The 25,855-nt window shown below is 39.1% G+C and overlaps 1 protein-coding gene across 3 annotated transcripts in view; it reads left to right on the top strand.

The window, feature by feature from the left end:
- Positions 1–1,509: 1,509 nt before the first annotated feature.
- NDNF (neuron derived neurotrophic factor) overlaps positions 1,510–25,855 on the top strand; it is a 39,525-nt gene continuing 15,179 nt past the window's right edge. Inside the window, exon 1 of one of the 3 annotated variants that reach the window (XM_025385379.1) lies at positions 1,510–1,635. Coding sequence is in view for 2 of the 3 variants with exons in the window: in XM_025385377.1 (XP_025241162.1) it covers positions 2,508–2,533 (26 nt within the window). In the remaining variant the exon portion in view is untranslated. Of the gene's footprint in view, positions 1,636–1,972; positions 2,734–25,855 lie in introns of those variants that run through there. The other 2 variants (XM_025385377.1, XM_025385378.1) reach the window with 2 other exon arrangements.

The following is a 25,855-nucleotide window of genomic DNA, read 5'->3' as shown; positions in this document are numbered from 1 at the left end:
CCCTCTATGTCCAGTCAATCACTAAGCCCTGTCTAGTGTATTTCCTAAATATCTCTAGAGCTGTCTCAACCTCCCAAATAGCATTTCTGCTGCCTTAGTTCAGACCTAATTTTTCCACTGGAAATAACCTCACTGTGATCTCTCTTCTATTTGTCTTGCACAGTGAAACCAGAGGAAACCTTCTAAAACACATCATCTGATAATACTTACAAACCTTAAAATCTTTCCTAACTTAAAACCTTTAACAGTTTCCCAATTACTCACCACCTCCAGGCAAGTTCTGGCTCCTTACACCCAGAGAGCCTCGTGTGGCTTGGCCTTGCTTACTTCACCTGCAGTCCAGCCGCACCTAGTCTCCTAGTTTCCAGGACACACCGTGTACTTTGACACTTTCCTAACCTCTTCACTTGCTTCTGTTTGTGGAATGCCCTCCCCCCTCCCACCACATGCTTGTGCTTCCTTGTCCTTCAGAACTCTACACTGAAATCTCTACCAAGAGAAGCTTCTGAAGAGGAGTTAGCTGTTTCCTTTTCCATGCTCCTGTACGACCAGGATCCTGCATTTATTATAGTGCTAATCACATTTTCATTTATGCCTCTGTCTCCCTATCAGGCGGTGAGTTCCTTAAAGGCAGCACCATCACCTCTAAATCTCAGCACCTAAGACATATCTGGTACACAGCAGGGGCTTCATAAGTGTTTGTTAATGAATGATCCAGCGGTCTGCTCTACATATCTCCTAAGTGCAGGACTTTTACCACCTCAACGTCTCATCTGCGAAAAATATGCTTGCACAGAGATCGGAAATGTCCTTTTTAGTGTTTAAAAATTTTACGAAACTATTTGTGACATATAAACGGTTTTATAAATCCATTTCCTGCAGTGTTTTCATGTAGGAGCCACAAAACTTTAGGAGCTGCATTGGTCCACCCTCTGTGACCAGCTATTTAACAAAAAAGATCATAGTTCTTTCTTAATATGACCGGGGTAAGGCTGATTTTCATCTTATCTACCTTAATTTCATTGTGGCAATAACAGAACTAGTGTTTTCAATACTGACACTATATCTTAATAAATAATTATATATTATTAGAACTCATATAAAATCAGGTTTGCTGGAAATCAGGTTCTCAGTTGCAAAAATGAGATCACTAAATCAATCGGTACTTTTTTTTTTTTTCTTGGTTTTCCTAAGCCCAGGCCAGGTTGCTAATTAGGTAACTTCTTATCATAATTACCTAGTCAGCCTTAATGGCTTCACACACTCTGCTCAGTTTCACTGGTCCTGTAGGGCCGCTTTTCAATTGTTAAAACAGCTGCTGAGTTTCAAACCGGAGGAGGCTCGGTCTGCGCCGAGGGGGAAGCGCTCCCTGAGTGAAGGCTGTGATAGGCAGGCGTTCGGGTGAAAAGTGGGACATGAATGCACAGTTTGCACACTCTGCTTTCCGCCTCCAACCACCAACCTTCTGGATTTAACACATCCCCCTCCCTGCCTCCAAATCAACCCCAGAGTTTCCCTCTATTGTGCACCCCAGTCTCCTTGACAGTGTGATGGTCCCGCGTTCGCGTCTCCTGGATTTTGCAGCTTTGTCGGGGACTCGGTGGGCCTCCTTCATTCTCCCCGAGTGGCACTGAGGTTAGGACAGCAGTATGTCCCTTGCGATGCCGCCCGAGAGGGTCCTGTTTGGGGAGCGCTGGGTCGCTGAGCAGGGTGGTGTGTGTGTGAGAGAAAGAGAGGGAGGGAGGGCTACAGGGAGAGAGAAAAGGAGGGAGAGGGTGTCTGTGTGTGAGTGTGTGTATGAGTGTGTGTGTGTGTGTGTGTGCGTGCGCGCGCGCTGGCGCGCAGCGGGAGGGAGAGAAGGAGGGACAGAGGGGGAGGCAACGGGCAGAGGAGGGAGGGGGCGGGCGGGCAGCGGTGAGGCGGGAGGGGTTAGGGCTGGGAGGGGAAGAGACTCCGGGCTTCAGCGGTGACACTCGGGAGCGAACACACACTCCCCGCTTCCAGCCGCGAGAGAGCGGAGCTAACTGAGCTGCGCACCCGCCACCGCCGCTGCCGCCCCGTGCGCCCGGTTCTCCCCGCACCCCGCGCGGCGCTCCAGCAAGGCGCCTGTGCGACCCGCGGCCGCCCGCGAAGCCCGCGCCAGCCCCGCGGGTCGCTGCGGCATCCTCCCGCCGCCCAGCCCCCGAACGTTCCCGGCCGTTTAAAAGGACCTCCCGCAGCTTCCAGGCTCTGCCCCGGGATTCCCCAGCCCCGCGCGGCTCCCTACTCCACTTCGCAGCAACTTCGGCGGCCGCCCGCCGCCCGCGCTCGCCCGCCTTTGAAGTTTGCTGTGCAGACTGCAAAGTTGGGATACTTCAGCGGATTGAATTTTTCTCTTTTATCTGCCTCCGTCCCCGCCTTCCAGGCTTCTTGTTCCTGAATATTGGTGCTTAGCATCTTGGCAGGGTCCGGGGACGTGGACTATTTCGCACACCACACCTCGGTGAGGGATTTTTCCTCTTTTCCCTATGAAAAACAAACAGATCTTTTTAAGGTAAGTGGGGAGAGGAAAGCAATGTCCCAGAGCCCCGACGCCTTAGCCCGCCACCCCTAGACCTAGCACAAGGAGCGTTCACGCCCGAAGGGTCATCCGAGATGGGGGCTCGAGGCGCGCGCCCTCAAATCGTCAGGGCCCAATAAGCTTCTCAAGGGCGCCCTATCAGTAGGAACTGAGGGCATGAGGGACAGGAGCAGGTTTCTCTCGTTTTTGTTTTTTTGTTTTGTTTTTGTTGTTTGTTTTTAATTTAGCTGCTGTCGAAGCTGGGCGGCCCGGAGAGATGTGAGGAGGTGGACAGACAGCGCAAGGGCGGGGAAGACCTGGGACCGGGGAGCTCGGGGTGCGGTGGGGTCCGGGGAGCCGCGGAGCCTTTATCCCGGACTTAGCCTGGACACTTACTTTGCCCGCCTGCCAAGAGGGTTGTTGCCTCCCTCTTCAGGTTCATGCCCTCCGCCCGCCGCTAGGGAAAGTCTGCGGGACTGCGGTTTTGCAGAGGGTGTCTGCCTGTGGGGGAAAAGCTAGAGGTCCAGGCAGCGCGCGAGTTCCTGATGGGCGTCTGGGAGCTGCGCAGCCGGGGCCAGGAGTTCAGTTGGCCCGACCCCCAGCCGCTCTGGCTCCTCATTTGTCCTCTGCGTGGTAGGCGAGCATCGTTATAGAAACTTCCTTGAGCTGAGCGAGGTGGCCTGGGACCGGCTCATACTTTCTTCCGGGGAGCAGAGCGGCCACCGAGGTGACGCCCGCTCCAACCCCAGCCCGGAGACTCGACTTCGTGCCCTCGTCCCTTCTGTGCGTGAGTTGGGGTTCGCTCTCACCCGCGCTACCTTTCTTCCTGAGCGGAGTCGCCGCGGCTCCGACAACCTAGGAGTCCGAACGAGTGATTCCAGGTCCCAGCTGTTTTCTTGGAGGCACTTTGCAAACTGCTGAATTTGGAGTGCGGTTTCTTGCATTGTGCGCTCTGGGTTCCCCTTTCTTCCCGCACCCTATGCCAGGCCCAGGCGTGAGAGCTCCCCGCAGTTCCCCGGACCCGCCCCGCACCAGCTTCTCGGAGTTTGCCGCGGGCACCTCTACGCTGTCTCTGAGCTGTCCCTCCGGCCAAGTGGTGGTTCCCCTCCCGGCCCCCTTCGGGGCGCTGTCCCTTTCTTGCTCTTGGGTACGCGTGGCTCCCTAAAACCAAGACCTTGAGCGGGAAATGAACCTGAGTATATGCCTGGGTTTTGTTGTTGTTATACTTTTTCCTTCTTTTCTTTAAATTTATTTACAGAGTTCTTTTTAGCAACTTTGTTGGGTTGATAAATTTGCTTCTCATCTGTCGATCCCGCTAAATCACAAAGAAGAGTTTATTTTTTCATTTAGTTGCTGCTCTCTCCTAACACTCTCTCTTTCCCCCCTCCACCCCTCCTCCTCCTGCCTCGCTTCCTGAACCCTTTTTCTTTTCTGACGGAGGGAATCTCCGCACCTCCTCCTCTCCTCCTCCCACCCGGTCCCTGAGCGCCTGTGAGAACCAGGGGAGTCATCAATGGAAATAAATAGGACCCCGCTCCATTCTCCGCCCCCTTCAAACAAGTAAAATCCTCCCTGGGCTCGCAGAAGTAGAGATAAAACATCCCTCCCCGAGGGAGCGGTTGCGGGGGATTTGATGGGATTGAATTGTTTCATTATCTTGAAAGAAGTGATGGATGGATCCGAGAGGGAATATGTATATAAAGCAGAGTGTGGTGAGGGCGATCGGTATGATTATTCATTATTGTTTAAGAGTGATAATAAGGCCGCAACCCTCGCTCAGACTGTGTTTATATACTTGGGTTTGAGTTTATGTCAGTCTCTTATTACAGTGGTTTCAGAAAGTGAAAACACCAAAACGGTATTAATTCTTCAGTCATTCTGCATATGGGATTAATCAAATGTCAAAAAAGATACTGTCGTTTTACCAAAGTTTTAATCTATGAACTTTTAGAAGGTTGCACTGTCATAAAATGTCATTTGCCTCCATCTGTCTTCTTAGTTTAAAAAACTTGGCAACATAATTAATTATGGTCCCAATTCCCATTTTCAATCTAAACCTATATTCAGGATTATATTAAAATACCCCATCATTTATTCCTCAAAAGTGACTCTTATGAGTTTAAATTCTTGGAGGGGAGAGAGGGACAACTGGGAATGAGGGGCCTAGGAGTTAGAGAAATTAGTACTATTTCAGATTTCTCTAAAAATTCCTTTACTTCTTCCTTTAAAGAAAGAAATTACAAGGTCCTTCTCTGCACAGTTCATCACTTCAGTGAATGCCCTTAATCTTTACCACACACTTGAAACATAACAGCTTGCAGGCTTGTCTCCATTATTGCTTTCATTTTTGTGTCAGGACATTTTATTCATTAAACCTGTACGTCAAAGACTGCTTAGTGTGGCAGTAACACTCTGTTTTAATTAGTAACTATCATAAAAAAGAAGCTAGAACTCTGTAATAGGCCTAAATTCCTATGAATTATGTGTGGTTTAAATTACGCATTTATTTCATCAGAAATGAAACCATGAATATAAAACATCTTTTAATCACTTGCAGATACAGCTTTTATCTCTTAAGATGTAACAAAATATGTAATTGAAAAATATCCTTCTAAGGATAAGAGAAGCCCTCACCCTCAGTTTATTTGTCCTGGGTCTGTTTAACATTCACATAGTAAAGTATGAATGTTAAAGAGTAAAGACTATTGTCACAACATTGCCAATATCAGGCCGATGGAATGCTACCTTGAAAATAGCCACAGTGGATCAGTTGTCAACTTAATGTAGAGACACTTCCAGTTGGCTGCATGAACCTTGCTGTTTCAGATTTTAGTTTTCTCACTTGGATTTATCGACCGGAAAAAAATGTATTTTAAAACTCTTAAATTATTTGACATGAAGGGGAGAAAGGTAGAAATAAAATATTTATTTCTATAGCAGTTCTCTTCAGCCTATCTAGAGGTCAGAATTTTTATTTTAAAACTGATTGTGTTTTTATTGTCGTTGTTAGGACATATCATTTTGGTATGATGGATGAGTAGATATTGGAAATGGAATAATGATGACAGAATCAACCGAGAGCATAGAAACAGAGTGTGAATTCCACATCATATGTGCTAATTAAAATTATTTTAATCTCCTTTCCTTAGTTTCTCCATGATAAGGTGGTCGATAGTGACCAAGCAGTGCTCTCTCTCTCACTTTTTTGCTCCCTCCCTTCCTGTCAGGTCTTGCTTTGGGGAGCCTTACACCTATAGTAGCAGCTGAACCTTGCCAGAGGCAGTCGCCATCAGCTAATCACTTGGAAGAAAGTATGTCTCATAGTCATCTGTATTGGGTCAAAGGCAGGGATACCCAATATAACCAACAAAATAGTTCAACTAATTCATTTGACCCTGAAATAATATCTAGAACCTCTAAATGTTTATTTTAGAATGATTATTCTAAAGAACATAATTTATTCTTCCCCTGCGGGCTCATAATCATTTAATAGAAGCCACAGCGTGGTTAATAGTAAATAGTAAACCATACGAAATCTTTGCTTTGAAAGCTGATTTTAAAATCAAATCCTCCAGTATTTAAATACTCTATTTTAAAATACTTTGCATTTTATTCCCTGAAGTTAGGATAAATTCTGCTGTATTTTTCCACTGTATAACAAATGTAATATTACATGACACTTAGCATGCATGCAGTCATGCTTCCATGTTAATTTCCTCCTAGAAAAAAAGTAAATATTTTGCTGCTGTTGTTAAAAAATAATCATGTAGTATGAGACAGAAAAACAAGAATGTTAATATTTATTGAATCACCTGGTGGGATGTTGACCATAAACTCAGTTATATTTTTGTTGAAAATCACACCATTTCAGTGTAAGTTTGTTTGCTTGGCTGTGTGTGTTTCACGTATTTCTTGCCTCTTCTGAGATGACACCTGGCATTTGCTGTTCCAGTGCCTAAGCCAGTGCCCAAAGCAGGTGTATCCTTGGCTACTTCCTTCCTAAACACACAACTCAAAGATGCAATATCTACATCTTTCCCATTCCTTCTGGTACTTTACTAAAAACTGCAAACCAACAAACACATGAATTTTAGTCTTTTGAAATATTTGGAAAACATGTAATGTATAATGTTAATTCCCCCAATAAAAAAAAAGTTGTGCCTTGTTTTGATTTTAAAAATTAAGGATAACAAATTTGATAAGTGTGGCATAAAAGCAAGCTAGCAAAATGTGTCTGTAGATTCTTCACTTTGGGATAAAGAGACAAATTTGGCCACAGAACAACTGGGTATTGGGCCCTATTACAATGCCAATTTTTTTCAAGGAACTCATTGAGTTAACTTTGATTTAAACTTCACGTTAAAGTCTACAAACCTCAAGTTTATGAGAAAGGTATAGAAACTTCCAATATTATATGTCATTATTCTTTCAATAATTTCCGTATCCTTTGGAAACTGATTTTAGTAAGTTAGTTAATAGGTCTTGGATTTCAATTGTTAATTTTTTCTGTAACAAATTTGAACATGACACAATTAATATTTTATATATTTCTCTGAAGTATTTATTTTTAGCTTCACTTATGAAATCTCTGAAATGAATCTTTTCTTTAAAAAAATGTGGCTAGAGGTAGTAGCATAAATATAATTTATCAAATGTCTCTTTCAATTCTTCTTTTAAAATAATTTTCTGTCTTTTTTATAGTTAAAAGAAAAACATTTTTAGGAATAATGGTAAGATTATATAAAGTTTGGAGGGTACTCAATAAAAATATGATTACACATGATTGGGAATCAACCCATTTGAGTAGGACTCTTAGACACTGCCTCCGTAGTGTGGAGACTTTTAAATATAAAAACCAAATTATAAAAACAGTTCACAACATGCATGCACGTTTGCTTTCTAATTGGAATGATTTCAGCTAATATCACAAATAGTGGTGACCAGCTGAAGTAAATGGAGACTGTACAAGTTTCTGTCAGTGTTTCTTCTCTCTAAGAGGAAATCAAGGTAAACACCCTCTTTGTCCAGCTGTGTGCTCTGAGAACATATATTCCACAATCTAAAAACACAGCCAGAAATATGGACTATATTCAAATATGTGTTTTATCAACAACTGAAAATCACCATATCTTGTCTTCTGAGGAAATGCCCTTCTATACACAGATGTAGATAAACTGGGAGACTGAAATTTAACATTTTCTAAAATAAGCAGTAAAATCTGAACTCATAATTAGACCTGTAAAATATGATATCTTGTTTTTGAAATCACCATGACTATTTTTAAAATTTATAATGTAGGGACTATGAACAAATTGGTATATACAAGACAGACAATGCCCTATCCTGGCAGTTGGCAAACAAACTGTTGTCAGACAGTTGGGGGTAGTGTTGTGGTACTTACTTGAAAATACTGTGTTTAAAAGAGAAAAGCTAGTATAAAAGGGCCTGATTGATTTATTTAGGATTACTTTCTCCAATTCAGCTGCTACAAGTGTATGGTGACTTCTGTAGCGTAGATGGTTATAATTTATATTATGCTGTAGTGAAAAGTAAACCATAGTAATCCGTATACACCTCAGAGATGGCTTTGATGACCCTTTTGCGTGCAAGTCATAAGGATACTAAGTCTGTGGGCCTTGCCATGTGGAACACTATTACTGGAATGAAATGCATTTCCAATTAAATTATCAGAGCTATACAAAAAAACCTCCATGCAAACGTAAAAGTACTTGATTCATTTGAGGTATCGTCTTTAAAAAAAATACATTTAGAAGCACATAATAAACACATTTTACCCATAATAATGCACTAGTGTGTGTGTGTGTAGATATGATATAGGTCTAAATATTATGTATATGTTGGTGGCCCTCAATAAATGTTGTCATTTTACATTAAATTCCAACATTCACAACATTTACTGATATTATCAAAAGCTTCAAATTTGGATTGATTCATAAGTCGCTGCATCCTGTAATTCAAGAGAGATTTGTTGCCAACAGTGGGACAGAGATCAGAAACACCAGCGCTAGCTAAGACACGTAGTTAACTGGGGAAAAACATCAGTCGTTTATTGCTGTGCCTTCCTAAGTCTCTGATATTGTCAGTTCTTTGGGTGCTATGAAAATACGTTACTTTTTATGGTAAAAGAAAACTGTCTGTTAAATGTGAGGTAAACATTTAACACTTTAGTGATAGCAATAGCAGGATTCACCATACTAGTAGAACTAACAGGTGGGTTACATGAGAGATGGCCTTAGAGGTACCCTGCTCCCAAGGCCTCTCAGGTACCAAAACACTACCTCAAAAAATATGCTTTTTTTAACTTTGAAAGTAATTTTATTTTTCAGTGTCCTCTATAAATATGAAAATATTTCTGCAATAGGAAATGGGTAAACTGATATCAGCTAACGTTTTACAAAGGTATTTTAATAACTAGATAAAGCCAGGTCACTTAAGACAACATTTTAGAAAGAGGTTATTTTATACATATATATGTATAAAATATGTATGTGTATAATATATGTGTGTGTGTGTATTTCATTCTTTACACGTAAAAGTGAATATAAATAGGTCTTTTGGTATTTCCTTCTTACACCATAATGGGCAATTTGTGCCCCGCAATGAAGCAAAGAGGACACCCCCTTTTAGAGACCTCTGCTTTCCAAGGCTGACACTATCAGAAGCTGTCCAGGAATTAGAAAAGGACATTTGAAATTATCTTTGCAAGGTTAGGCCCAGTGAATATTTGCATTTAAAAGCTTGTCTTTTAATTACAGTAAAGTGGAGGATGCAAGATACTCTTTTAAACAATCAAAGTGGAGGTTGCCCATTGCCTCTCAAATCGTACTGAACAGATATTCAGCTTGTGTTAGTGTCAGCCTCATAAAGCGGAGGGCTCTAAAAGGGGGTGCCCTCTTTGCCTCATCGTGGGGCAGAGATTGCCTCATTATGGTGTAAGAAGGAAATACCAGAAGATCTATTTATAGTCACTTTTATCTATAAAGAATGAAGTCAAGTTTTGTGAATATTGGTTAATACTGTATAAATTAACAAAAGCACTCTTACTCAGGATATCAGATGGCCATGGAACAACAAAGAACAGCAGAGGTGACAGCATGTGTGAAGCAAAAATAATGCAAGATAAAAATAATGACATTCTGCTAGGTGCAGTGGCACAGCTATAGTCCCAGCTGCTAAGGAGGCTGAGGCTGGAGGACCACTTGAGCCCAGGAGTTTGAGGCTGTAGTACACAATGATCTCCCTTGTGAATAACCACTGCAGTCCAGCCTGGGAAACATACTGAGACCCCATCTCTAAAAATATGATGATAATAATAATATTATAATCAACCCTGTTTATAAAACACCTCTGGAATTAACCAGAAAAAGATTTAAAATGTACAATTATATCTACTATAATTATCTATGATACTCATCCCAGTATAGAGTGCTTTTAAGTATTTTTTAATGTATTATGAGTATGTATGTTTGTATACAGACTCACACACACAAACCCACACACATGCATACACATTTTCTTAAAATCACAATTCTAAGAGGTTTGGAGACCTCAGTGTAGACAACACATTACTGAGTGAGAGGCGTTGAAAGGAAGTGAGCAAGAAGCCGAAAAAGCTCTCAAACTAGTCACTATTTTCAATATTATTCTGTTATTTGTAGAGGTATTTCATAATTCCTCTTTTATGAATAAATACATATTGTGCTCCATTGTGTTTTGAAAATTTCAGTAATCTGAGAGTTTAAAATGTTCAATCCATCATATTTCATGTGTATTGTGTTACATTTTGAAGTTTTTCTTTGACATTATATTTTTTCTCAGTAATGCTGTCAGTTATTAACTAATGTTAAAGTTGTTTCCATGCTTTGAATTTCACAATGGAAGTGGAAGTGGAAATGATTCTCTTTATTAATAATGTTATATCTTTATATAACCCTTGATTGTTTACAAGGCACTTCCACATCCATCACTTTCCTTAACCCTCACAGCAACCCAGTCAGGAAGATATTCTATCCTCCTACTCCTGATAAATCTGACTGGCCTAAACTCACAGAAACTTTTTAAATAAAGTGGTAACTCTTTGGTTTTAGAAGCAAAAATGTTTAAAAACATAGGCTGAGATTAGTTGCCAAATTAATTTGTCTGGACAATTTGCTTAGAAGTTTTTTACAATTTAATTATTCGGAATACCACTTATTTAGCCTAAATCCACAAGACCTTAATTGTAGACTGTCTATGCACTCACTGTTTGTTTTTGGTAATAGTTAACTTCTTAGGGAATTTTTAAAGGGGAAACTGATTAAACTTGTTTACTTGTAAATCATTATTTCAGGTAAAACAGAAACAAAAGTTACCTTTGAGAGTAAAAAACACTAGTTACAAATGGCACAAAGGGCTAACAGTGATACGTAATCCCCGTGTCTCTCCTTCCAGAAGGTTAAAGTCTTTTTTAATAGGGGAAATCATTGAAAGTGAAGTAATCTCTGAACATGCATAGGTTCTGATGTAAATCTCCCCTGGCCCCCCACATCCCCAGTCACCATTTGAATAGATTCTCCTCCAATCATAAAAGGTAAACTAGGTTGTCAGTTTGCTTTATTAAGTCTGCTTATAGCCTGAAATCATCTCTTGAAATCAAATTTTCTCTCTTCAGCCCTCTTTTTAATTAGTCCTACTAACCCAGTCATTTAAATCTGGGTATTGCAATGTTCTAGGATATGCTATTTGTTGAGTTTGATTTCTCCTCTCTCTCTCTCTCTCTCTCTGTGTGTGTGTGTGTGTGTGTGTGTGTGTGTATCTGTATGTGCACATACATGTGACAGACAAAGCCTTTCACATACTTTGGAGACAAGTTATCGGAAAAAGGAAATAATAAAATATATTTTCTTCAGTAAATAGAGCCCAATAAGAAAATTTGGGATTCGAAAAATAACTCATAAGTTTATTAGAGACACATAACCCATGATATTGAAACATATTCCAATTATGTATGGTAGCTGCAATCACTGAAAAATCAATAAGCTTGCAGAACGCCTTTTGAAATCAGAAGCAGTTAGTAGTAAATTTACCTATCAAGTTATTCCATTATAATGTTAATTATGTGGCATTCTTGAGAGGCACGAGTTGAGGTTAGATCAGTTCTAAGATTTTTAAAATTATTTTAAAATTATTTTTTAAAAATTGGATGAAATTATACATTTCAGCAAAACGAGAGCACCTATAAACATATATAAAAAAGATATGCCAAAAATTCCAAAAGTTTAAAACCCTTTAAAATTTACTAAGAAAAATAAGTTCAGATAGTGAAAGTATTTATATACTCAGCACTTCAGCCACCAAACTCAGTCTATAATTTTTTTTTAAAACTTCCACATTTGAAGTTTATTCACACTTACAAAGCAGTGACAACAACCAGGTAGTTTCAAGACTTCTTTTTCTCTTGGCAGGCTCTATCTTGTGTAATGATCACTGAACATTGTTGACCACAACACTCACTAGCTGCAGCTTTTTCCTTAGTGCTTCCCTTAAAAAAAAAAAAAAAAAAAAAAAAAAAGGAGAAGAAAAACCACACCTCACTGTATATCTTACTTCCTTTCGGGGGGAAAGGATTACATAATTGTGGGTCTGAATTCCCATATTGTGTCAGTACTTGTGGTTTGTCATCTCTCTAATTGTTGGAAGTTTACATGCTTGTATTATTTCATCACAATTTGCTATAAACTATTGAAAACGACTGTGGGATCTCTCTGTGTTGTTTGCCTTTTGAAAGTGTACTTTAATCATCTCTTAATCCAGAAATAATAATGCAGAACATCCCAGGAACTGATCCTGATCCTCAGTGCTCTGATCTCGACACGTGCATCTTAAATCCTTTGCTAGATATAGTGCCTAAAGAGCCTGAGCACACTCACCTTTGAACCAGTGTTGATCCAGTTTTGTTTATTAAACAATGCTGATGTCCTCAGATATGGTGTATGAAGGATAACAGAAAGCATATTAAGAGTTTACAATTATTTTTGTGATTATTTTTTAAAATCCAACATCTTGGCCTTTACTCTGTGCTTCTAATGAGTATCTAATTGAATAGGGTCCTAATCTTTTACCTGATAGGTGAGGTAAATAATGATGGAATAATCTGATGCTGAAACTTCTTCACATATCTCTGTTTTAAGAGTAAGTCAAGATGTGTTTTTTGCTGCCGAATGAAACATTGCAACCAGTTTTGAGAAACTGGGTTACACTACTTGAAGATCAATAGAACCTTTTTAATTTTAAAAGAGCATTCATATCAATTATTTCATTTCATCTCATAGCAATCCTGGGAATAATTGTCTCTATTTTGTAGATGAGGTAATTCAGATTGAAGGGGATTAAGAGACTCAGTCAAAGTACCAAAGCCGATCATGGTTTAATCAAGGACTTCTTCAACTTAGATCTTTGACTCAGATCTTACTCTTAAGTTGACTGATCTTTTTCTATTTTGCTTTGGCAGCCTTTAAACTGTTTCAAAACTTGACTAAATGAATAAATGCATGACTAAATGAATAAATGCATGAATAAATGAATAAATACACGAATAAATAATAAAAATTACATAATAGTTGGTGGGAGGAGAGGGGGAAGTAAAGAACAGACCGAAAAATAAATTCAGGTGTTTGCAAGAAAACTCAATCCCGAATTGATGAGGAACTCAGACATGGGAAGAGGTCACCTGAGACACTGAACTTTGAGCCAGCAGAAAAGAGAGAGAAAGAAAAGGAAATGATATGTTACCTATTCTTTCTCCAAATTGCGAGATTGTGGCTGTGAGGGTGATCTGGCTGCGACATTTGTCACCCCTTTGATGGCCAGGGTTGATTAGGCTGATCTGGCTGGCTAGGCGGGTGTCCTTTCCTCCCTCCCTGCTCCATGTGCATCCCTCCTGAAGCTGCGTACTCCACCAGAGGGGATGACCGTCCCGATGGCGGGGGACCGGTCTTTGGGCAAGGGTGTATGAGTAGCTGCGCTCCCCTGCCAGAACCTCCAAACAAGCTCTCAGATTACTAAATTATCAGGAACCAATGTCTTTGGAGAATATTTTCTAATCTTTCCAGAGGTGTTTTTGTGTGTTTTGGGGGCCTTGGATTTTATAAGAGGGCTGATAGAATAAATACATATTTGAAAACTGTTCCTTTTAAGTTACTTTCTTTTACAAAAACAAGTTAACTTCATACTTCTGTGCCCTCACCTTTTTTCTGGAAGTAATATTTCCAGGGCATGGAAAGGGTTTAACCCTTTTAACTCTTTAAGGTCACTGGTACATCTACTCATTCATGTATCTATGGATTATGTTAGTTAGCTTTATTATAGTTTTTTAAAATTACTCTTTTGGTTATGTCTTGTGCTTTGGCACTGGAGGCTACCACACATCCTTTAATAGTAAATACTTAGGCTTTAGTGCTGACCCATCAAAAGAACTGCTGGGGACGTTGGGGGTAAAGATGAGGGAGAGTTGAAGCTTCCAGACCATCAGATATTTCGGTAAATGTGGGATTAGGCCGACAGAATGAAGCATCACTTTTTTACTCTATGCAATTTATTATTCTGTACTAGTAATAAATGGTTTCTTCTTGATCTCATTTTATTTATTAGTAGTATTTTTACAAACTCTATTTAAGTACATGAACAAACCAGAAACTTTGGTGTAATTTTGAATCTTGTCACCATCTCCTAAATAGTCTATTGGTCCATTATTGGGCTTCGTGATAAACACAAACTGCTCGAGGGAATAAACTTTTTTTTTTTTTTTAAATGTAAAAGAGGTAGGCTGGGCACGGTGGCTCGTATCTGTAATCCCAACACTCTGGAAGGCCAAGGCAGGAGGATCACTTGAGGCTACGAGTTCAAAACCAGCTGGTTTTGAACCTCGTCTCTACAAAAACTAAAAAAATTAGCTAGACATGGTGACATGTGCCTGTAGTCACAGCTACTTAGGTGGCTGAGGTGGGAGGATTGCTGGAGCCTGGGAGGTCAAGGCTGCAGTGAGCCATAATTGCACTACTGCTCTCCAGCCTGGGTGACACAGCAAGACTCTGTCTCAAAACTAAAAAAATAAAACTAAAGAAAGAAGGTAGAGAAAAGAGAAAACTGAAATAGTATTGATATAATAATATTTCTTAGAAAAAGAAAGGATATGGGCAATGTCTCTCCCATTCATACCTCTCCCTAAATAGAGGTTTAAAATATTAAAACTTGGTAGTCAATGAAAATTAAAGATCAGAAAATTCTAACAATCAAAATCCCAGAGATGAAAATCCTACTGCTGCTACTACCAGATTATAGGTCTTCATGTTTTGGAAGTTTCAAAATAAAAATACATGAGAATCGCGAGATTGGAAGAGACAGACCCATCCATCACCTAAAAATACATGAGAATAGCGAGATTGGAAGAGACAGACCCATCCATCACCTGGCTATTCAGGTGCAGTCCATGAACTGTCAACATCAACATCTCTTGGGAGCCCGTTAGAAAGGACCATTCTCAGGACTTACCCCAGACCTGTTGAACCAGAATCTGCATTTTAATGGGAAAACAGTGATTTCTGTGCCCACAAAGGTTTGAGCAGCATTCGTATATGCCATTCCTGTGCTCAGATCAGAATAGATCCTAAGCAAACCAAAATGTACATGATTTCAGAGGAAGGAGACCCTCCTGAGTAATATGCTATTTTTGTTCTTACCAGGACATTTTTGTGTTCTTAAAGACAGAAAAATGCATCCTTACACCAGGCTCCTGGATCATCCAGCACATGTCATCACCATATGGCAGCCATGCCAGTGGATGTCCATGATGTCCCTCTCAACAGATTAGAGATATGCTTCCAGACTATTTAGATTTCACGCAATAACCTATTATATATAAGTTTAGCACCCATAAAATTGTCAAAACATTCATATGTTATTTGCTATTTAGCCTATATTCTCTCGAAACAAATTCTGTACATCAGCAACGGTAGTCAACTTGAATCTTCTTTTTCATTTATTCGTTATGCACCCACAAAATGTCATGAGTATCTGCTTGATGTTGGGCTCTGTGGTCAGTACTATAACGTGTAGATATACGTAGGATTCCTTTTCTACCCTTAGAAAACTCCAGAATGCGTACAAACAATTTAAGATGGTCTTCAATAGAAATATGAGCATAGATAAGTGCACAACCAAATTTCTCTGTCATTGTTGAGGATTGAGTCTTAAAGAATGAGTAGAAGTTTGCCACCCAGAGAGGCAATAAAGGCATCCTAGCAAAAAAAGTGGCCTATGCCCAGGCTAGAGGCACTTACTGGGAATGTGAAGCAGAGGGTGAGGAGCTTGTAGGAAATGAGTGTGGCAGAGTGCAGGGCTTGAGAGTGAAGGACCTCGTGGGCCGTAGACTTCATCCTCTGGGTAATGGGAAGCCATCTGACTTTTAAGTTTTTGGAAGAGTGAAACAGATTTTTGTTTGTAAAGATGCCAATGTCAGTACCGTAGAAAATGAATGAGATGTTGGAAAAGGGTATGAGAGCAGTTAGGTGAGACACAATAAGTGGACAATTTGAGGCATTGGCAATTTGGATAGAAAAGAGAGAACAAATTTTGGAGAATATGCAGCAAGTAGATTGGCAGGATTTGAGGATTAATAGGACATGGGGATTGAAAAGTCAGATAGCATGAAGGTCCCTAGTCTCATAACTGGAAAGATGGTGCTGCTGCACTGGCATGTCCTGATTTTCATGCAGCATTTTTGTTTACCCTTCAGCTGCTTCGTCAGGACCTCCTGTTACACTTCAGTCCACAAACATGGAAACCGAGGCTTGGAGCAGTTGCATCATCTGCCCACAGTCACAGTGGTATGGAGGCATTCTGGCAGAGGAAGGAGTGGAACTCAGATTCAAATTCAAGCCTGACTCTTGAGTCTTGAAGCTAAGAATTAGCCTTGAGGGTTTGGTAAACAGCCACCCCTAACTTCTTTGCACAGTACAGAAATTTTAGGAATTTTTCTGATGGGAGATATTTCAGATTGCTTTGCTGTCTACTGTTAGCTTCTTGAAAACAGTATAATTCGGCAAATATTTATCTAACGCCTACTTTATACAAGAAAACTAAAAACAGGTATGAAGGGAATATAAAGGGGAGTAAAAGGTAGTTTTTTTTTCATAAACTTGTGTTATATAAGCCCCATGAAGAGCTTTTTTATAGGGACAAGAAAAATATAAAAATAACTATAATTCAAGTGAGACGAGAAAGTAACATAAGAAACAAAGTCTTTGGTTTCGCCAGAGGACTGTAATTCCACCTTATTGGCCTCTGAAGTTCCCAGGGGACTTGGAGTAGGCACTTAATAAACACTGGTTGACTAATTGACAGTGTACAGGGAGAGCTCAGATAACAAACCATCTAAGTAAACACCACACTGTCGCAATCCTATTAAGAATTTCCCCGGAGATTTTATAGCCCTGTTTTGGGTATCTCACTCCGGAAAGTCAGGAAGCATCCTCCCTCTGTAGGAACACTTCCTACCTTTCAAACTGCTTCCTTCAGTGGAATGGCTTTGTCAGATATGCCTTTATGTTGCTGAGCTCCAAGCTCCTTACTCTAAAACCGCGCTGACCATGGGGACTGGCTGGGCGAGCCGGAGAGCCTCTAATCCGTCTCATCTGATAATGGACGTCAGAGCATCTGGCGTCCTCCCTGGGTTTAACACTGGCCAGTTATTCCTCACCTGACCTGACTGCCGTGCCGGGTGAGCCAGTGCCTGTCTTACAGTCCCCGTGACTTGGCAACGTGTCCCTCTTCGTGGCTGATGGTTGCAGTTAACTCAGGTGAGGCAGGTTCCCAGGTGCGAAGCCTGGGAGACCAGAGTTTGTCTTTCTGCTGTCTCTTCTCAGTGTTCTCATCTGTTAAAAGTCCCTTCTGCTTCCAAAATTGCGTAGCTCTGTATGGCTTACTCTTCATGCGAGCTCTTGCTGAAATGTTCCTTCCTCAGAGAGGGTTTCTTGACCACTTAGCTTAGAAGGGCCCCTTCTTCCCAGCCTTCACCTTTCCAAAGGTCCTCTCTAGTCCCTTATCCTGTATCATTTTCTTCAGAGTGCTCAGTGCCCTCTGGGATCATTGTACTAATTATACTTTGTTCTTTACTTGTTTTTCGTCCCTCTTATCCACTGAGTATAAGTTCTACAAGCTCAAGATCTTCACACTTCTTGTTCGCTGCCTCATTCCCAGCATGTCAGGCAGTGCCTAGTACAGAGTAAATGCCCTACACATATTTGTGGAATTACCCACTGAACTCCGTAATCCCACCATGCTTGCTCTTTTCTGTTGTCACTGCTTTATTAGTGGGTATTGCTTCTTGTTACATCACTGGAAGCTGGGTTATAAAAGATTTCTTTGACGGAAACTTTAGGGAAGATGCAACCCATGTGTTTAACAGACATCGCCAGCAGAATCACCAAGGCAGTTTTTAAAACCAGGTTTGTCATAAGAACAGAAACATCTTTGAACTTGAATCATTTTAAGTACCTTGTCTTGTTAATATGGTGAGTAGAACTAGAAAAACCTTTTGAATGTTTAAGATCCTTTAAGTAGATAGTACATATGGCCTGAGATAGATGGAAAATATACAAAAATTCAAGGTTGTGACTGAATGAAATGATTGATAGTTTTTTAGTATCTTTTTTTCTTGCTGTACTATTCTGTTCTAGTCTTTCAGGTTTATCCTTGCTGTTACTAACAAACAAAATCAGTAGTTATCTCAGTTCGGAAGAGATAGTGATGGTTCGATTTGATCCATCAGTAGTGAGCATTTAACATGCGTATTGCAAAATGTATGAAAAGATTGCTGAGCTGCCCTATGGAGCATTATATGTCAAAGCTTGGTGTCCGTCCTAAAGATGCTGCCAGTCACTTCCTTACTCTCTCTAGCCTGGTTTTCTCGACTGTCTCGGTGACTGCAGTCAATTCCCTCCTAGTCTTTTCTTCACTGAGTTCACCATCTGCCACTTCCCTGCTAGTACCTGTGTAGTTCACTACATTCCGGATTACTCCATTGCCTTTAGAATTCCTCCAGGGATGATACTTCTTTCCAAATAAGTGCCTAGTAGCATAAGTTACATGGTATTTGGCAGGTGTGAGTTTCTAGGAAGGTTCATAGGTTTTATTTAGCCTATCTGTTTGGATACACCATATGAAGAGGTCCGGTCACATATACCAAACCGTAATATTTTCTTGTCAAATTTTCTTTGTACCTTCTGTATCTGTCTTTCTTAATTCTGTTTCTTTCTCATTTACCATAACCACTTTCCAGGACGAAAATATGCCTTCGAACTGCTTTCTCCTCTGGGTACTTTTAACAAATGGGTTGGCCTCAAATAATATGCATCCCTTCACTTAAAATTTAAGTTCAAAGAAGCGACTTCTTGGGGGGCGGTGCATGTGTGTATGTATTGCCTTTCTCTAATATGTCTCTTCAACCATCCATGTGTCTGGCAGATCACATTTCCCACCATGATAATTGAAATCAGTCTTTTATTTTTTTAACCACACTTCCTACTAATTTCCACTGTAGCCTTTCCTCATTTATGTTTCTCATCATTTAAAGAGAATACCTTCCTCTTTTTCTCCTCTCTTCTAATACCTTCTTAAATGTAATAACTAGTTTTTAAAACTGCATCTAAGATAGACAGGTATTCAGGCTATTAGATGCCACCTGAAAATTCTGTTTGACTAATTTATTTCTCTCATTTCTTCCAACTTTGCATTACTTTCTATTTGTCATTTTATCATATGCATGTTCCTACAATCAATGTGTTATTTTTTATTCTTCTTTTTTCCTCACTTCCTTCCTCCAACTTACCTGCACATTCTGGCAATCCAACTGCAAAACAGATCCCCAATTTTTCCATTATTCCTCATCTCCTCTCCAAAGCTGAAACAACTACCATCTCTACCATGGACAACTGCAGTAGCCTTCATCTGATCTTTTTGTTTTCACAAAGATGAAGTTGTTTTCTGCTTTTAACACAACCTCTTCTCTGAAATTCATTTTCTACACAGTAGACAGGGCTATTCCTGAAAAAGCTTGGATCACTTCATGGCCTTTCCATGCTTAAAGAGCTTTCCACTCATGCCTGTAATTCCAGCACTTTGGGAGGCCAAGATGGAAGGATCACCTGAGCCCAGGGGTTTGAGACCAACCTGGGCAACATGGCAAGATCCTTTCTATACAAAAATTTAAAAACTAGCTGAGTAAGGTGGCATATACCTGTAGTCCCAGCTACTCAGAAGGCTGAGGTGGAAGGATCTCTTGAGCTCAGGAGGTAGAGGTTGCAGTGAGCCATGATTGCACCACTGCACTCCAGCCTTGGCAACAGAGCAAGACCCTGTCTCAAAAAAGTTGGCGGTGGGGGCCTTTCCAACACACTTGGAACAGAATCCAAACCTCTTAATATGGGTGTAAATCTTTATGTGATTGGCACATACTTGGTGCCGAGATAACTTACTTGGTCTTCCATTCTTCCCTCACCCACTCTGTTCCACGCTGATGTCCTTTCCTTTTGTCAATACCTCATGCTTAGTGCAACCTCAGTGCCTTCACACCAGCTATTTATCTGCCCAGAATGCTTTTTCTCCTGGTATTTATTTGCTTCATTGGCTTCCTATTGTCATTCAGATGACAGCATAAATGTCATCTCCTCTAGGAAAACTTCTCTAAATACTCAATCTAAAACAGCCCATCACCACACTTTCACACAAGCCTATTTTAATTTTTAGCATAGCTACCAGCAATGGTGTTTTCTTGTGTGTCTGTTTATGTGTTGCCTGTCACAACCACTAGAACACTCACTTCCTGAGGTCACAACTGTTCCTAGAAGAGTACCTGGCATGTAGCAAAAACTTATTATATAGATATTGAATTAAAATAATAAATGAGTGGAAATGCTGACATTGGACTCTGTTGGCTGGGCAGGTACATTTTGCCCCATAAATAGATTCTAAGTTCCTGAAATATATATATTTTTTGAGACCTCACAGTACCCAGTTGAGTTTGGAGTATGACATCAATACTTGACAAACTCTTATTCTCTTCATCTTTGCTCTTTTGGACATATTTAGGTTTTGGTATCCTAAGAAATCCATGGAGTGACTTACTGAAGAGTTAAGTTCTTGGAGAAAATGGCTATAAAAAAATCAAATTTTTATGGTGCTACACACTGCAGGGACTCAATATTTTTTGTTGACCACAACAATTCATGCCTCACCTTCCAGGCTGATATGTGCTGTTGCTAAATGCTACTGGCGCACTGCCATGCTCCATCTTAGCTAAATTTCAGTAGAGAATGACGTATGCAGTTTGTAAACTGCTTTGGGGAATGTTGCACAGGAAGTCATTTTCATTTTGTTGCAGATCAACAGGAAATAAGGCTTAGTTGCCAAACAAAAGCAAGAAAAGCAACCAAGCATATTATTCCTTCCTTTGGGGCTTTCTAAGAATCATTAGCATCACCTAAGACAATGGAAGTTATCCCAGCTATCTCAGTTTCACATGTAGAGGACATTTTGATAGGAAGAAGGTATTTAGTATTTTGTTCGAGTTTTTCTTTGCATTCTCCCATACACTGCTTTTGAACTTTGTCATATCTTCTAATCACCCATCTGATACATTTTAAGAGTTTTACTCCTTTCTTTATTAAAATGGGTCTGGCTTCCTGAATTACAGACTACTATCTATGGGACATTTATTTCGGCCAATTCTATTGTTCATTATTCTTCTCATTGGCATTAATATTGATGGGAATACAAAATTACTTACTTTAAAATCTGATCCTCTTTGAAATAATTCGGATTGTGTAGGCTTGGCCATCTTTTAAATTAGAATGCCCTAACGTTATCCCTGTTATGAACTCTGCATCATGAGACTCAGAGGGAGTGCATGACAGAATGGAAACTTTATTCGAATCCTTGGCATGTTTTAATTTCACATTGCTTTTTTATATTAATTTAATTTCCTTCCAGAAGGAAAGTTGGCAGTCATTTAGAAAAGTGCTAAGGGAGGTTGGAATGATTGCAGTTGAAATGCATGTGCAAGTCCCTAATCCATAGATTATTGACATAATGAACTCTAAAACCCTTAATAATCATGCCACTGTGCACTGACAGCCTGCATTTAGAGAGCTTTAGTGCATGAGTTCTGTACATAATGTCGGTTCTACTTTGTTGAGCTGGGTAGAAGTTGGCATGTTATCACAGAGTGAGAGCTCACCTAGCATGTGCCAGAGACCACTCCTCAGGGCAGACCAGGAATCCTTTACTTCCATCTGCTTTATTTCTCCCTTTTCAAATATGGAAATGTCAGTCTGTAATAAGCTATATTTCCTTCAAATTTTTAACAGATTTGGATTTTTAAGAACAACTAACTTCAGACATTTTCATTGCTTGCAAAAGAAAACAAAATAAAACAGCTTTTGGGAATTCAACTTTTGATTGTTGCATTTTTGCCTTGAGGGAATTTGTACATTCACGCTGACACATGGTGGACATTCAGTATTAAAGTGTGCAGTCCCCTTCGCTTGCTGCCCAGCAAGTCAACACCAGACACAAGGCTCTTCCCCCAACCAAAGCTATATATGTTTTTCTTACACCTTGACCAAATGCTTCAGATTTATTATCAAATGTGACATGAATGATTCAAACAAAAACAAATGCCCTTGAGTTTAAAAATGGAAATTTAAAAGACTAAATATTTGCACTTAGGAAAATAAAATAACAGAAATCTCTGTGGCAGACCATTGCTTGAAATTATTCTCGCTAAATTATAATCATACACTTTCCACTCTCTTTAATTAAACATTAGATTCCATTTATTCTCAATACATTCGCTTCAAGTAAATCAGAATGCCCATCCTTTTTTGTCATTGTAAATTTATTTCAACTTCGTGGCCTGCACATGATCAGGCACATTAGGTAATTTTTATGCGAATCTCAGTGATACTATATATTTTTTCAAATTTTATACTTTATGTTATCTTTATACTTATGAATCTGATATTAAATTTTATAATATGTAACTTGTGTAAGAGCTTGATGACATTTTTGACAGCTACATTTATACATTTCTGCAAAGAACTTGTTGGTGTTGAATGGTTGGAGGAATTTGTTTTGATCATATTATCACAGGTAGGTAAAGCTGTTGGCTGCTGTTCTGAGGAAGCTACAGTTTGAGAAAGGTCATGGTGCCTTAATTTATATCACGTCTTCTATTTTGAGAGCCTTGGACCATTACATGAAAGGCCAAAAGAACTTTATATCTACCAGATTTGCAATTGTTTGAATTGCTCAGATAATATAACCAAATAGCAGTCTGTAAATATTAAAGACAAGCTTTCTCTAGTGGTTGAAATAAGAGTCTGCTCTTAAGAGTCTTAATTGTTATATGTGGTAAAACCATTTAGTGGAATTTTAAGAAAAAAAATTAGCCAGATTTATTTCTTATCACTGTTCATACAATTTCAAATAATAAATGTTAGCTAACTGAACCAGTGGTTTAACCAAGGTGAATAAATTGACTAGTTGATCTTATGTAATTGCAGATAAATTTTGCAAAATGACAGTAGTGGAACTGCTATAGACATTCTGGGGCAAGTTTAATTTTTTTAGGTATGTTGTGCTTTTTTTGTGATGATAGAGGTAATTCTGGGCATTTAATTGATACAATAAATTACTCAAACTCCCTTTAAAGTTTTACTTTGCTTGTCACTGACCATTTTATAATTCACAAGCATTTCCACAGGTCTGTGGGAAAAGGATATGCCAGGTCAGTTGGACTGTTTAATTTATCTAAAAGTTCCATAGACTATGAAGTTCAAATTAATGCTAAAGAAAGTCTTAGAATTGTTTGTACATGCTCAGTTATCCATCATTTGCTCCACTCCCTACTCCTTGAAGAGCAATAAAAATGCTTTAAATCTATTCACTGACATTTTCTTTAAAACCGGAGGTGATGAAGGGGAGAACAAGTACCCATCACCATAGTCCTAAAATATTAGAAAGAATCCCTTCTCCACATCTCTTGAGTTGTATAGTATTTACCTGCTCACCAGAAAGTGGGCAGCAGATATTCCATTTTTATATTTAAAAGTTTTCTCTTTGGGAACTACTACTCATTTGCCTTAACTCCAATATCAACTGATCGAACTCATAATGTTTCTACATTTTTGATCTAAAAATATGTGTGTGTGTATATATTCATACACCATATAAACTAATTATTTGCTTTGGATTATCCAAACCCATCTCTACCTTTGTAAGTATAGACTGTATGGTTAATCTTTGGCCAGTTTTATTTCCCCTTTTAACCAATAGGATATTGGCATTCCAAAGAAAAATATCATATCACCAATAATCTGTTTTCTAAAGATTGAGGTGTATCAAATCATTAGATCATTTTTATTTTCTCACCTCAGTTTTAGCAGTATCTGAGGACTTGTGCCAAATATGAAGAAGGCCTTTGACAACATAAAAATAGCAGAATTATATATTAGCATCTATATCTTTTATTCATTAGCACTTTTCAATTGAAACAAAGTCAATTTTTTCAGTTACAGAATAACACTACCAAGTTCTTCTGGGTTGTGGATAACTGTGCAGCCAAGTTGATCTGCCTAGCAAAATAAAAATATTTGGAATTATCCTAGCAACTTTCAACTTATGTTTGAACTAAAGCCTCAGTTGTAGAAAGATAGCAAGATTTGTTGCTGTGCAAACACATTTCCTACATCATCCACCAGATGGCCATGAAAAAAGAAATAGTGCTTAAAGTGAAACTCTGATTGATGTTATTTAATGTAAAGTTTAAATCTGGATAAGCTCTGTCTACCTAGAAGTAACAAAAAGAAATGAGAGGAAAAGTTATGCCATTAGAGGGCACTTTTGTAATTTTAGGAAAAAAGTCTGTTCTTATAAAGCAATTTAAGGCTTTTGCTTAAGAAGAATGAATTTTCATTGTTTATTCTAAATGACTAGTTCTTAAACTGTGTATCTGAGAGAGAACATTTTATTGGGAGGGGAAAATGTGTAAAATCTTAAAACCACCATTTGAATAATTTTTATCAGCAAATGTAAGTTCTAAAAATATATACAATGTATCTGCACCGTCATTTTTTTGATTAGCTATATTCAATGCTTCTTTTAAATACATTTTAACTTCTGCCTGTAACCTCACCAAATCGAACAAGCCATCAATGCTCCCTAATATTTAAATTTTTCCCCAACAGTAGTTGCATGTTATTAGATAATATTTGTAGAACCAGAATCTGACAGAGTATAAATTTCTGTGTTTGGGGTCCATACTAGTTTTTAAAACTTTTTCGAAAAGTGTATTTTGCTCATAATTGGTATAGCAATTAAGATGGTTAAAACTGTTTCAGAAAAAAAAAAAATGTGGCCTGATGGAATTTTAGTTTGGGAAATATGATGCTTTTGATAAAGCAAAAGATAAAGTTCAGTCTCTTACCTATTTATTGGTGATCATCTAAATAAAAACATATACCGGAACCAATAAAGTAGGCAAACCAGTAAAATAGTTTAATAAATAGAAGCTTAGTGTCAAAAACTATGAAAGATTTGAGATTTTAGCCCACTTGCAAGCTAATAAATTAGTCTGTCATAGTTTCATGGATGCTAGAAGAAGGCATGATACTCCTGGGTCAGAGACAAAGGACTTTATTACTCACAGTGATGTATTACTCAGGCAGAGTATCATTATTTTCTTCCACTGGCTCCCTGACCCCCCACTTCCCACAGGATGATGCAAACAGGGCCAGAGGGCACTAGGCCATGTTTGGATTTTATTACAGGAGAGGATCCCTGAATTTAGGGACATAAAATCTTTTATAATGGGTGGTAACCATGCCTGCTGTTTGCTCCAGAGGCTTTATCTTCCAAGGCTGCTCACTATACAAATATCCTTGAAAAGATAATGTGGTACAAAAGCAGTCAGTACTTCTGCTCCCAAGTACTTCTGCAAAAACAAACACAGAGACCCATGGAGAATTGCTTCCCAACACTTACTCTGCATAATCCTATAACTTGAATTTGTTTACTAATATTCATTTGTTAAGTAGCTGAATTGGAGAATATATAATAATCAGATTTACCATATTTTAAGCCACCTATAATAAATAGTTCATGTTTTTTATGTCGGATAGTATTTATTGTCTGACCTTACGATCTAAGTCTCACTTTGATCATTTTTAAAATGAGAAAAAAGAGTAGTGCCTACATTATAGT

Source organism: Theropithecus gelada, chromosome 5 (assembly GCF_003255815.1).
Source record: "Theropithecus gelada isolate Dixy chromosome 5, Tgel_1.0, whole genome shotgun sequence".
Classification (NCBI taxonomy): domain Eukaryota; kingdom Metazoa; phylum Chordata; class Mammalia; order Primates; family Cercopithecidae; genus Theropithecus; species Theropithecus gelada.
This window is presented reverse-complemented; position numbering and strand designations above follow the sequence as displayed.